The sequence below is a fragment of the Aphis gossypii genome, unplaced genomic scaffold, assembly GCF_020184175.1.
Source record: "Aphis gossypii isolate Hap1 unplaced genomic scaffold, ASM2018417v2 Contig00402, whole genome shotgun sequence".
Taxonomy (NCBI): domain Eukaryota; kingdom Metazoa; phylum Arthropoda; class Insecta; order Hemiptera; family Aphididae; genus Aphis; species Aphis gossypii.
The window spans coordinates 19,581-32,958 of record NW_026083093.1 but is presented as its reverse complement, the minus strand read 5'-3'; the positions used below and the strand labels follow the sequence as shown (position 1 = coordinate 32,958).

At 30.8% G+C, this 13,378-nt stretch overlaps 1 protein-coding gene across 1 annotated transcript; it reads right to left on the bottom strand.

Moving 5' to 3' along the window:
* Nucleotides 1–3,087: 3,087 nt before the first annotated feature.
* On the bottom strand, nucleotides 3,088–13,243 carry LOC126554019 (uncharacterized). Its single transcript, XM_050209137.1, has 3 exons — nucleotides 13,006–13,243; nucleotides 11,582–12,376; nucleotides 3,088–3,191 (listed from the first exon to the last, which is right to left on the bottom strand). The coding sequence occupies exons 1-3, from the start codon at nucleotides 13,241–13,243 to the stop codon at nucleotides 3,088–3,090; spliced, it is 1,137 nt and encodes a 378-aa protein (XP_050065094.1).
* Between the last annotated feature and the right edge of the window lie 135 nt (nucleotides 13,244–13,378).

The following is a 13,378-nucleotide window of genomic DNA, read 5'->3' as shown; positions in this document are numbered from 1 at the left end:
GGTAAAAATATGATCACGCTATATTAAACTTTGACTACAGTAATTTTTTTATAGAATAGGTAAAACTATGGTCACGCCATATTACAACGCTACCACAGTTGTTTTATAGATTAGGTAAAACTATGATCACACCATATGATACCACAACCTAACAAATCTGTATATAAGTGATCAGTAGACATTGATTATAGTTAGTGTTAAATCTCAACATTGTCTATAAATTTTATGTTTCGTCGTTTCATACCGTAATATATCCGTTTGCTACAAGTCGATAACAAACCAAGTAACACAATTTGATCAGGTAAATGTTTTTTAAACAATCTGTTATATTAAAAATTAAACTTATACTGATTATCATTTTTATTTAATGTATATTTAAAAAAAAATACATATATATATATATAAAATAATATGTCGTACTATTATACTAATGTATCTGCAGGCGAAAGCTCTTCAAATGATGATGTAAGTACCTATACCTATTTGTTTATGTATGTGTGTGTATGATATTAATATATTATTATTAATCTTCTTTAAAACCGGTAAAAATGCAGAATAAAAAAAGAAAAAATGATACTGAACCAAAAGTTAAAATGTCTAAGGCTGGAAAGGTAATAATTTGTATTGTATTATTTTTTTAAATATTACACACACACACACACACACACACACACACACACAACACACACAACACACACACACATTCATTTTTAATATAATATATATGAATGTGTAGCAGCGAACAGAATCAATAGAGACGTACAAGGATGCCTTAGCTAGTGTAATTTCGAAAGGAAATATTGAAGATAACGTTTCTAACTCAATAACATTGACGGAAGGAAATTACACGTATACGATTCGGTGTCCAGTAGCGCCAAAATGCGATGACTACTACGTCATCCAACATTATAAAACTAGTGTTATAAAGGACATTCCGTCACTTGAAGGTAAAAACCATGATAAAAAAAACCAATGATTAAATGATGAACTATAGTTAAAAACAGCGATACAATCATTTATTGATCACCAGATTATTTTTTTAATTTGACCGTTACCTATTATTATTCAACACAAATAAATTATTAAATTCTAATTAAAATAATAAGATTGAGGATTTTATCGTTGATATTTAACTATAACATGATTAAATAATAAAACATATTACGAATATTATTAAATAATGATTTTTAATAATAGATGGAAACATTCTGAATGTTCAGCTGCCGCCTTTTTTTCGAACCGGTCCGCGGCGTGCGCGCGCGACGGACGACGAATGTTCTAGAAATTTGCCCGTATCGGCTGTTGTCGCGCGTTCGTTATCACCATCAGGCTTTTCGCTGGACATACGTGCGTACGCGACAACGAGTGAGTCTGCCGTAAGCCGTTGTGGTTTTCGTGGTTTATCGTGCTGCGCGTCTTACGACGTCGCTGAAACCCACAGCGTCAATACGAAACCACGTGTTCTGTTTGTGCACGGCGCGTTCGATTGAAGTGGCTTTCATCCGTCATCCGCCGCCGAACGCATTACACCGTCATACGTTGTGGTGGAATACGCACGCATACGACTCGCGAGTGATCCATATTCTAAGGAGACGCTGCCGATCGTGGATGGTTTGGCAGTCTAATCGTGTGCGTCGTCGTGTGCGATTGTTGTGAGCTGTTCGTCGGGTGCGACTCGTTGCGGACGTTAATTATTGGAGGTGCATATACGTTGTCGTCGACTCCGTCATTCTCCGCCGTTGTATTCGCCATCTTCGGCACCGCCATTCCCCGCCGGTTCATAGGCCGTCGTCGACACCGCGACCCCCTCGTTGCCATCACCGTCACTCGCTGCCTACGCGGACGTCGGCGGCGGTTATAAATACGACGAATATAGGTCAACGGCCATTCCGTCAGCTGTCCACTACGCGTTCCGGTACGACACCTGGATACAGTGATAAGTCCTATCCATACTATTTTTCATATTATAATATTATACGTTGTGTATTCTGTCTTTTGTATTACCCCCTATTATTACTTAATTATTATTAGCAGGAGACGTCCTCGCCATTATATTGTGTATTATATTATTATTATTATTATCTGCAACGAACAATACATGTTGTCTACAAACAATATTCATATATGATATTATTATTCCTTTTCTTTATTTATTAATATTGTAAGTGGTAACAACCGTTGTACGGTGCGAGTTGTCGGGTCAACTGTTCGCAAGAGCTCGACAGCGTAAACACTGAAGCTAGTGTGAAGTTGTATACTAGCAATAACTATCCTGCTGATAACGAAATATCAAATAAAATAAATGAACTTATTCGTACAATTTTAAATCGATGTTCATCGGATCCAAAACGGAAGATTGTAAAAAACAGTAAAAAATAAAAATGCAAATATATTATATGTAAAAACTTTTTATTGGTAGTATAAATTATGACATTTAATAAAATTAATTAATCTTATTCTTTTACTATAATATTGAAATCAATTCTTAGAGTAATTATAACAATTATAATGGTATAAAGTTCAATACAAATTTTATTTTAAATCGTCATTAAATCATATAATATCATATCTGATAGTGAATTATTGTGGAATTGAAGTATTTCATATATAAAACAAGAATCATCGTTCTGTATACAACACTGCTAAAGTCAAAATTTTGAATATACTGATTAGTAAAATCATTTCGCTGACAAGATGATGGTAGAATATTGATGTCTGCTCTAATTAATGAATATACGGTATCAAAAGTTGACTGATATGAACCAACTTTTTCTGCTTTTCTACAATATATGAATCGATACATTGTTGTAATTGTTTTAAACGACGTAAATCAGTATATGATAATGTATAAAATGATCATTAACATGCAATTTAATAGTTAATGATTTAAATTGACTGAATAATATATGTTATCAGTTATTTTCACACGTTTACAATTACTATGTAGATTATTAGTTATTGAACTATAATTGCTATCACACATTAGTGTACACCACTGAAGTAAATCGAAGGTTAACAATTTTTTAGTAACATTACATTCTAGTATTACAATAACAGAAATCGTTTTATTAACCAAAAATCCAACCGTTACACTTTTTTGTTAAAAGGTCTAATACTGAATATTGATTTTGCGACAACAATTGATGGATTCATATTGTAAGACGACGTGATCTTTTTGATATAGACGATTTCTGATGATAATTTTAAAAACGAATAGAAATAAATGTAATAACTGAAATAAACGTAAAACACAGATGTTATTTACACATATATATAATCGTTACAACACATATTTATAAACTAAGTGTATTACTTGTACATGTATGGTTATATACTAAACTGATCACATTAAAAAAAATTGAGTGAACGTGAAATCAAATCAAATAACGTGTGGAAGGGGAGACTTACCTACCTGATCTGTCGAACCCGAAACTGCAATTTTTTTAAATCTAATATATTTAATTATAATTAGACGCGTTATCTTACTTGACAACAAGTTCATGATTTATAAAATCAAATATTAACACATTTAAGTTGATTAATTCAATATTTATTTTGAAATACAAATAAATATAAAAGTAATAAGAAACATTAAAGTAAACTAACAAGTAATATCATTTGATTTAGACTTACAATCACAAACATGGCTAGCTTTTACATATTCGTTTTTACATTTTCTATAAATTCATTTCCTTTACATAGTAATACAAATATACATTTAGGATTCCATTTTGCGTGTTCGACCCATGGTATATCATCGTTTGACCATTTTTGTAAGACAAGTCCACAGAAAAAACATTCAACTATATCACCTATACCGGATATTTTAAACCAGATTCAGCTAACGAATATTTATTTTGACATGAAGTAGATGGATATGAGTTATATGTTTTTAATTTTGACATAAATGTGGTATAATCTGAATGTAGGTACTGGATATGAATTATGTACTAAATAAACTAAAGATGGAAAATCGTTGGAAAATTTCTGTAATTCATGGTTACAATAAAGCTCAAGATAAATACTTAAAAAAAACAAATCAATAAACTAATTTATCAGAGAAATAATAAAAAAAATATAACACGACTTAATTGTTCAACCGTTAGTAACAAACTAAATGTTTTAAATTAAACACGAATAGAAATAAATGTAATAACTTAAATAAACGTGAAACACAGATGCTATTTACACAGATATGATCGTTTCAACGCATATTTATAAACTAAGTATATTAATTGTGCATGTATAGTTATATACTATACTGATTATATTAAAAAAATTGAAATGCATGTGAAATCAAATCAAATAACGTGTGGAAGGGAGAATTACTTACCTAGGTTTTTTTTTTCAGAAAAAACCATGGGGCGTCTGACTCCATTTTACAGCGGGAATTTCTTACACTGCAAGGGGACCATACCCCCTCAAACTTTTTTCATCTTCGCTGAAAAATGGAGCCAGACGCCCCATATTTATACTACTGAAGTAATAAAGCGATAACAGACTGGGACAAGGGGGTTTTAATTATTCCCGAACCAGGCGATGAAAACAAAGTCGAATCTATTATAATACCGGCACGTAGTAATTGCGTCTTACAGGTCAAGGCCAACCAGGAAATTAATTCAAATGTAATAGCTATAGTAAAACATGCATTAAACGAAAACGTTATAATCGCGAACAGTTTAAGCCCGGTGGTAAACAATAAAATTATTAGTAACATAATTAACATATCGGAACAACCGTTTATTATTGATGAACTAACGTTTAGTCATTAACAATGGGAACCGTACTCGGAGAACATATTTATTATCAATGAAAATAATGTTAATCCAACTAGAGGCCACCCGGGTCGAATTAAATTATTAAACGATGCTATAAAGACCGATCATTAAATAATGAGGAAAAACAGAACATTATAGGCATTTGTAACGAATATTCTGATATATTCTATTTAGAGGGAGACCTTTTGACCGCGACGGATGTGGTTACGCATAAAATTAACACTCCGCGATTAACAAAATCTATAAATATTCGTCCGTATCGATTACCTTGGGCTTATCAAGTAGAAACAATATAATACGAAACTCGGTATCGTCGTTCAATTTTCCTTTAGTAGTAATTAAAAAGAAAATAGGCGAGGACGGGCAACAAAAACTGAGAGTATGCGTAGATTTTAGGAAACTTAATGAGGTCACAGATAACGAAGCATATTGCTTACCAAACTTATTAGATATTTTGGAGTCTCTGGGATCGTCAAAGTACTTTAGTACATTAGATTTGACCTCTGGGTACCACCAAATAAAGATAGACGAGGGGGATATTCATAAAACCGCTTTCTCAACGAAATCGGGGCATTACGAGTTTTTACGTATGCCTTTTGGGTTAAGCTCCGCTCCGGCTACTTTTACGTGAGCAATGAAGTCTATTTTAATGGGTTTGGAAGAAATGTGTACAGCGTATCTTGATGACATTGTAGTACATGGGTCAAGTTTAATAGATCACGGGAATAAATTAACCGAAGTGTTTAAACGGCTACGTACGCATAATTTAAAATTACAACCGCGGAAATGTACATTTCTACGAAATTAAGTGTTGTATCTAGGTCATATTATTAATGAGACAGGTGTCTGAATAAATTAAAATGTATAAAAGAATACCCAAAATTAAGGAATGCGAGAGATATAAAATCATTTTTAGGGTTACTAAATTATTATCGACGGTTTGTGGACAATTTTGCAAAAATTGCTAAACCACTTACGAATTTACTAAAGAAAGACGTACCTTTTGTATGGACAGATATGTGCGAGCATGCGTTCGAAGAACTCAAGCAGGTATTAACTAATCCACCATTACTAGTGTATCCAGATTGGAGTAAGGGGAATTTTAATTTAATGACAGATGCTAGTCAGTACGCAATTGGAGCCGTACTGGCACAGGGCCCGATTGGATCTGATAAACTTATCGCGTACGCAAGTAGAACATTAAATAAGGCAGAAATAAATTATAGCGTAATTCAGAAAGAACTATTGGCCATCGTATGGGCCGTAAAATATTTCCGACCTTATCTATACGGTCAAAAATTTAAAATAATTACGGACCATAGGCCCCTAACATATCTATTCAACATCAAAGTCGCCTCGTCCCAATTAATGAGGTGGCGCTTACAGTTGGAGGAATATGATTATGAGATTTTTTTAGGGCCGGACCTTTGCATTCCAACGCGGACTGTCTATCGCGAATACATATAATTTCCGATAATTCAGTACAGCAGGCGTATGAAACATTTATACAACAACTCGCTATAACACCAATTATAAACGTAAGGGTTACAGAGATCGCGAACAGTATACGTAACGCTAATTTAGCAGAAAATTTATTATTACCGATTTCAGGAGACCTTATCATAACACACAGCGGTATGCGCGAAGTTTTTTCTAAATATGAAATAACAACTCAATTAAAATTCACGAATGAAAATAAATTTATCGTAATCAATAACAATAATAGATTAATCATAATATACAAATTAAAAGAAACACATTTAACCGAGTTAACGGGAGAACAATATTTTGAAGCTATAAACGAAATAAAAACTTTATGTGAGAAAAAAAATCTGAAAAGTTTTTCGACTATCCGATTTGAAGGGCTAACTACGCTTACAAATTTCGAACGTATTCGGTCCATGTTTAGATATGTATTTAAAGGAACCGAGATTAATGTAGTAATCTACACAGAACAAAGTTGGACGACCGAGGAACGGGAGCGTATTCTATATGAATATCACAATACACCAATGGGGGGCCACTCCGGGGTGTCCCGTACAATGAAACGTTTGCAAATTAATTACAATTGGAAAAATATGAAAAAAGACGTTAAGAAATACATTAAAAATTGTGAAACTTGTCAAAAAATTAAATCACACATAAAAACAAAACAACCTATGTTAATTTCGTCAACAGTAACAAAACCTTTCGAGCGCATATGTTTGGATATAGTGGGGCCACTACCACCAACGACAGGGGGAAACACATATATTAACGTTGCAAGACGAATTATCTCGATACTCATTAGCCGTAGCTTTAGTTACTACGGACGCACCAACAGTAGCTCTGGTGTCTGTAGAACATTTCGTATGTATTTTCGGAATTCCGACCTCCATACTCACGGACCGTGGGACTAATTTCTTATCAGATATTTTTAAAAATATGTGTAAACTATTAGACATCGAAACATCTAAAACCACCCCTTGGCATCCTCAGACAAACGGTTTTCTTGAACGAAGCCATTTAACATTAAAAACGTATCTACGGAGTTTTGTCGATAAAGACAATAACTGGAACAGGTTATTAACATACGCGATGTTTTGCTATAACACTACGGTGCATACATCAACGTCATAACACCGTATGAATTAGTATTCAGACGGAAACCGAATATTCCGTCATCATTTCATAAAGAACCCGAAGCGCAGTATAATTATGATAATTACGTGTGCGATCTAAAACGTATTATGCAGGTAGCACACAAAGTGGCACGCGCCAATTTAATTTTATTAAAAAGAAAGAGGCTAATAAAAACTATTATGATAAAAACATGCATGCGATAAAAATACAAAAGTGGGACAAAGTCCTAATTAAAGAACATAATAAACGTAACACATTGAGTAGAAATTGGACGGGTTCATACGAAGTGCTAGAAGTACATGATAATCAAAATATCACGGTAAATAAAGGTCGAAAATGTTATCGTATACACATAAACAATGTTAAATTGTTTTACGAGACCGAATTATAAAATGAATAATATTTTTTTTTTAATAGTAGTATATTAGTAGTCATAAATAAGATTACGTATACGTAGTTATACGTAGCCCCCCCATTAACTAAACTGGCATATCCTCTTTCCCTTGTGTATCCTCTCCTGTCTACGATGTCGTTTTAGTGTATCTTAGATTGCCTACCTGGTTATCACAAGGCGTCGGGTATATTAAGTTGCTTACCCACGCTCCCCGGACACTTATTATTTTATTCGCTCTCGAACGTCGCCAAGTGGTCCTTCGAGTAGCCCTGTGTTTCCCAACAGTGGTGCGTGTGGCCATTCATAGGTAGTCCGCGTACCTTTCGTAGTTTTCTATTAAAAATTTATTATTTTTTTTTAAACAGCGAAAAATATTTTATTTCACCATAATATACGGTTATCTTATCGTTGTTTATGCTGACGCCGATAAGTATTTTCCACTTTTATAAGTGTGTAGGTATCAGGGTAATAAATTATACTATTATCGCGACCGATAATGATCATGTCAATAATTGCAAACTTCAATAATTGCTATATATAATTTTATACTTTATGAGTACCGACAAATATCTGTTATGGATATTGATTCAGTATGCGCTCGTTATTCGTTTTGAAAGAAATTAAATGTTTATAGTTTGATTTTTTAAGTGTTATTTTTTTGAAACCTAGTCGGACTTAAGTCAAAAAATATATCACGAAAGAGGAAATATGATGATAGTTATATTAAATATTGATTCACTGAAATTGAAGTAAATCGAGAAATAAGACCTCAATGTGTGATATGTACTGTTGTGCTTATAATGAGCTTGAACCAGTAAAGCTAACAGCGGCATTTGCATACGATGCATCCTACACTACGGGAAAATGCCTTACGTTATTTACTAGTATTTTCAACTACTTATTTGTGTGAACAAGGATTTTCCAGTCTAATTGTGATCAAAAATAAACAGAGGAATCGCTTGGACGTAAGTGACGACATGCGTTTAACCATTAGTAACATTCATCCGAGAATTGAAAAACTGGTCAAAGAAATGCAGCCACAAAAATCACACTAAGTAAATTATTAGTAAAGTTTAATAATTATACATTATAGGACAGTAAAATAATAAAAATTAACATTTTTCGATAAATTTGTGTATTCTTGTTAATGAGCAAAAAAAAAAAGGTCTTCCTAGTTTGCGTAAAATTGAGGTGGTCCGCGACATATAAAATATAGTCGAAGTGGTCCTTGGTGGTAAAAAGGTTGGAAAACACTGGCAGTAGCCCCTCTAATTGGGCTTATACAGCCACCGATCTTTTGTAATTTTTTAACTAAAAGTTATTTGTTTTATTTAATTTTAGCTGTAAATAAACTACAAATTTAAACGGTATAATGTTTAAGGTTTCAAAAAAAAAAAATACCAAATACTTAACAATGTTTGGCATGTCCTCTTATTTAGTATAAAACAAAACTTATACTTATTAAGAAGCAATTACATACATATTAAACAAATAATAATTTTTAATGTAATTACAATAATTATTTACTTAAAAGATTACTTTTAGTACCCATTTCGTTAATTATAATATCATTATCTAGTTCAATAAGGATTGATTTTTCTATAGACATCAACATAAATGCTTATCGTTTTTCATTGAATTTTAGATATTTAAAGGTAGAAAATACTGTAATATTTTATTATTAATATAAAAAAAAAAGAAAATATAAAATCGAAAAATTACACAGACTATAATATAGTCCAAAATTGCATAGGTACCAATAAATCAAAATATGAAAACAAAAAACAAAAAAACTATAAAAAAAAAAATTATATAGATTATAATATTCAATAATACCTACCTAATATGGAATAATAATAAGTTATTAATAACCCTATTAGTTGAACTTATCATTTATCCTTTTTTTATTATTCTTCTAATTTAGACTCAAACATTATACATTTTATAACCAAAAATTAAACGAATCACAAAATTATTGAATAGAAATATAAAATGATGGCCGATGGGCACATTTATTATAAGCAATCTAGGCCACCGGGAAACAAGGGCGTTTATATAGAGGGGCAAGGGAGGGACATGTCCCCCCTGGAAAATGTCGAAAATCTTGGAAAATTGTTTACTGTGATCAGAATCTATTATTTATTTAGATAGAACATACAAATTTAATTTAATATAATATGAAAATCGGTTCTTTATTTGGAAAATCAGGTTATCAGCTATAAATAACAACACGCTTTTTCGTTTCCATTCTATTTTTTTTTTTTTTTTTATATGAATAATATAATCAATTCTTAAAATATTGTATATATTGCTACAAATACGGTATTTATATATGTGTGTGTGTGTGTACACCACATAATATTTCGGAAACGGAATGGGTATTTACTGTTTTTATACATGCACATTTCCTAGTAGTCGTAGTCGGTAACTACTGGTTACTACCCAGTACCTATTATTCTTGTTCAACGGGTGACGTTATTAGTGTAATTGTAGAAATTATATAATGTTAAATTATTATGATAAAATAATAAATAATGTTCATTAGATATTATTTTAAATAAAGTATTATTTATAACTTTATAGTTTTGTAATTTATAATATTAATTTTATAACAGAGAATAGAGATTAGATTTGAAAATAGAAAAGTTAAACCTATTCAGTGTTAAGTCGTTACTCATCAATTCGTGTCGTACTAATCGAGTTTACTATAAGTTATATAAAAAGTTATAACTTATAACTATTGTAGTGTCAAGAGTTATATCTATATACATATAGGAGACGGCCCCTATTCACTCATCAACGCCCAGACCAAACCGCTGGGTCTAGAGACTTGAAATTTTGTACAGAGGTTCCTTAAGCAATTTAAGGGAGCACTAAAAAAGGATTTTTCAAAATTCGCATTTTAAAGGGTTGCTAAAACGGGGATCTTGTGATTTACGATGGAATTTTTGTTTATAAATAGTTGCTATAACAACCTGATTTATGTGTTGATATATTTACATTTAGTCATTTTTTTAAAGTTTGTATACATTTTATATAGCTATATATATGTATTTTTTTCAAATTGTTTATCGCTGTTCAGTGTATTGATACACTGTAAAGTGTATACACAGTGTAATTAATCTATATACATATAGTCGAAGTTATCAGCGACCCGCGATTGCAACGGGCGTCGTTCGATTGCGTCCCGTTTCAACCTTTTATACCTTTTCAGTGTGTCGATTGCGTCCACAAGTCGGATAGGTAAATTATAATTTCTTACCCTTTTATGTTCCGATTGCGTCCTATTGTATAATAAATAATATGTATTAAATTACACTATTTTAATATTTAAATTTTTTAATTATTAAAGAATTCAAAAAATACATATCTAGTCAGTCGTCAGAATTAAAAAATAATAATTACACAAAAATCAATAAAAATAAGTCCAAATAAATCCAAATAAAATAAATAATTTAAATAATACATATTCAGTCGTCAGAATTAAAAAATAATAATAATATACATCATTTAAAAAAAGGGTTTTTAAGTGAAACAGTTTTAAGAAATTGTAAAGGAGATATAATTTTATTTTTTAAGTTGTTTATTTGTTCATCAATAAATTCTTGTTTTTTTGTATATTTTGCTCTTCGTTTTACAGGTATACATTTAAGACTAGACGTTATTTTAATATGTGTATCGGTTTGACATTGTTTTAAAATATTTAGAAATTGATGAATATTCGGATGTGATGTATAGAAAAAAGAGTTAAATTTTGAATGGAAGCTTTCACAAGCGTTTGTTGTACGTTGCATACTACTGCTCATTTCAGCCCACATTTCAGGTGGAAAATGTGAACTTGAATCAATGTAATTATCAACTAAATAATCAGTAAATTTTCTGAGTTGTTCATTTAAGGGCTGAATAGAAGACAACTCATAAGCATAAAATTCCCCCACCATATCGGGATTCAGATAAGGCAATCCAAAAATATATTTTAAAAATGTTCCTATTTCACTGGATTTATTAATATACTCTGAAGTCAATCCAAGTTCTTGGATCTTACGCCACCACGACTGCCCTAAATGAAAATGACATCCCTGTATTTTTATTAACGGCCAAACTATATTAGCTGCTTTGTGAATAGAAGATTCAAAATCAACGTGAATTACTTCAGGATTAAAATTTAAATTAATTTTGGAACATTCATTAATTAAACCTCTAAATGCATTTTCATAAGCATTACATTCTTTACTGTTAAGTAAAAAAAAAGCAAGGGGAATGTAATGTTCATTCAATATACCATGGATAGTAAACAACTGTAAATAATATTTTGTACTACATCTGAATGTACCGTCCACGAATATCTCTTTTACTAAATTTAAAGTTTGTAAGTTACTAGTACATGAAAACATGATAATATTATTTATTTTATCATTAATAAGTACAAATGGTTCTCCTTGAATAGTTTTAATATTTAATAACTCGATTGTTTCGTGTACTTCTGCGATATTTTTTGGTAGAGTGGGTAATATCTTTCTTCTGGCCATATAAATTCCTCTGCGTATACATGAAATATCATCAGTTGTCAAATCATCGACCCCTTAAAATATTAATTAATTATTATAAAAATATACTGATGTCGAGAAATTCCCAAAAATATATTATATAATATGTGTGTATACATAACAATATTTTTTAAAAAAAATAGTTAATTTAACTATCGTCAAAAAGAAAAATGATCCGGTAGGTATCTATAGTATAATATGATAAATATTAAAAAAAAAAAAACTTAAGATATCTTTATCTATATTAACAATATCGGATGTATAGTCTAACGAGTAAAACTCAAAACACCAGATAATTAAGATAAAAGCAATAGATAGTACTTTACAGTATTTGATTATTATATGCAGTTAAAAGATAAGCAGCGTTTATATTTTTAATATTGCCGATATTGCAATACCTACAAGATTATTTATTAATTTCGTCAGGTAAATCATTTAGTTATAATTTATATTAACACTAATTGGAAGTTTGATTGTGTATCACATTGTATTTTTATTTTACTAAATCATATTATGTACCGATTTTTTTAAGTTTCCGACTTTTTTACTATGGACATTTTTACTTCAAATTTTAGTATACCAAATTATATATATATATAAATATGTAATATCACTATGAATGCTAATATACTATATTAGAATTAAAAATTACTATTCTGCTTACCATCTCTGTTTATTTGACTGTGTATCAATGTTGCTGGTCTTAAAGTAATATCTTCAGTTGCTTTTCTTTTTAAACTGTTTCGAATACTTTGTCTCTTTAATAATTCAGAAGAATCTGGCTCATGACAGTGATTAGTTAGGTTACTTTCATTTTCTAATAACACTGATCCACTCCTCTTAAAATAACACTTGCATTTCTTGTTTGTGCAACTCCAACGCTCGACATCATTGGCCAACATTTTGTGGAAACAATATTTAAATTTATTAATAATTCGTATTTCTTTATTTTTTTCACTTAAAATTGTATTCATTATGACTGCAATATTATAACACTAATACACTAAAATATATCTTGCAACTAAAGCACTTGCAGA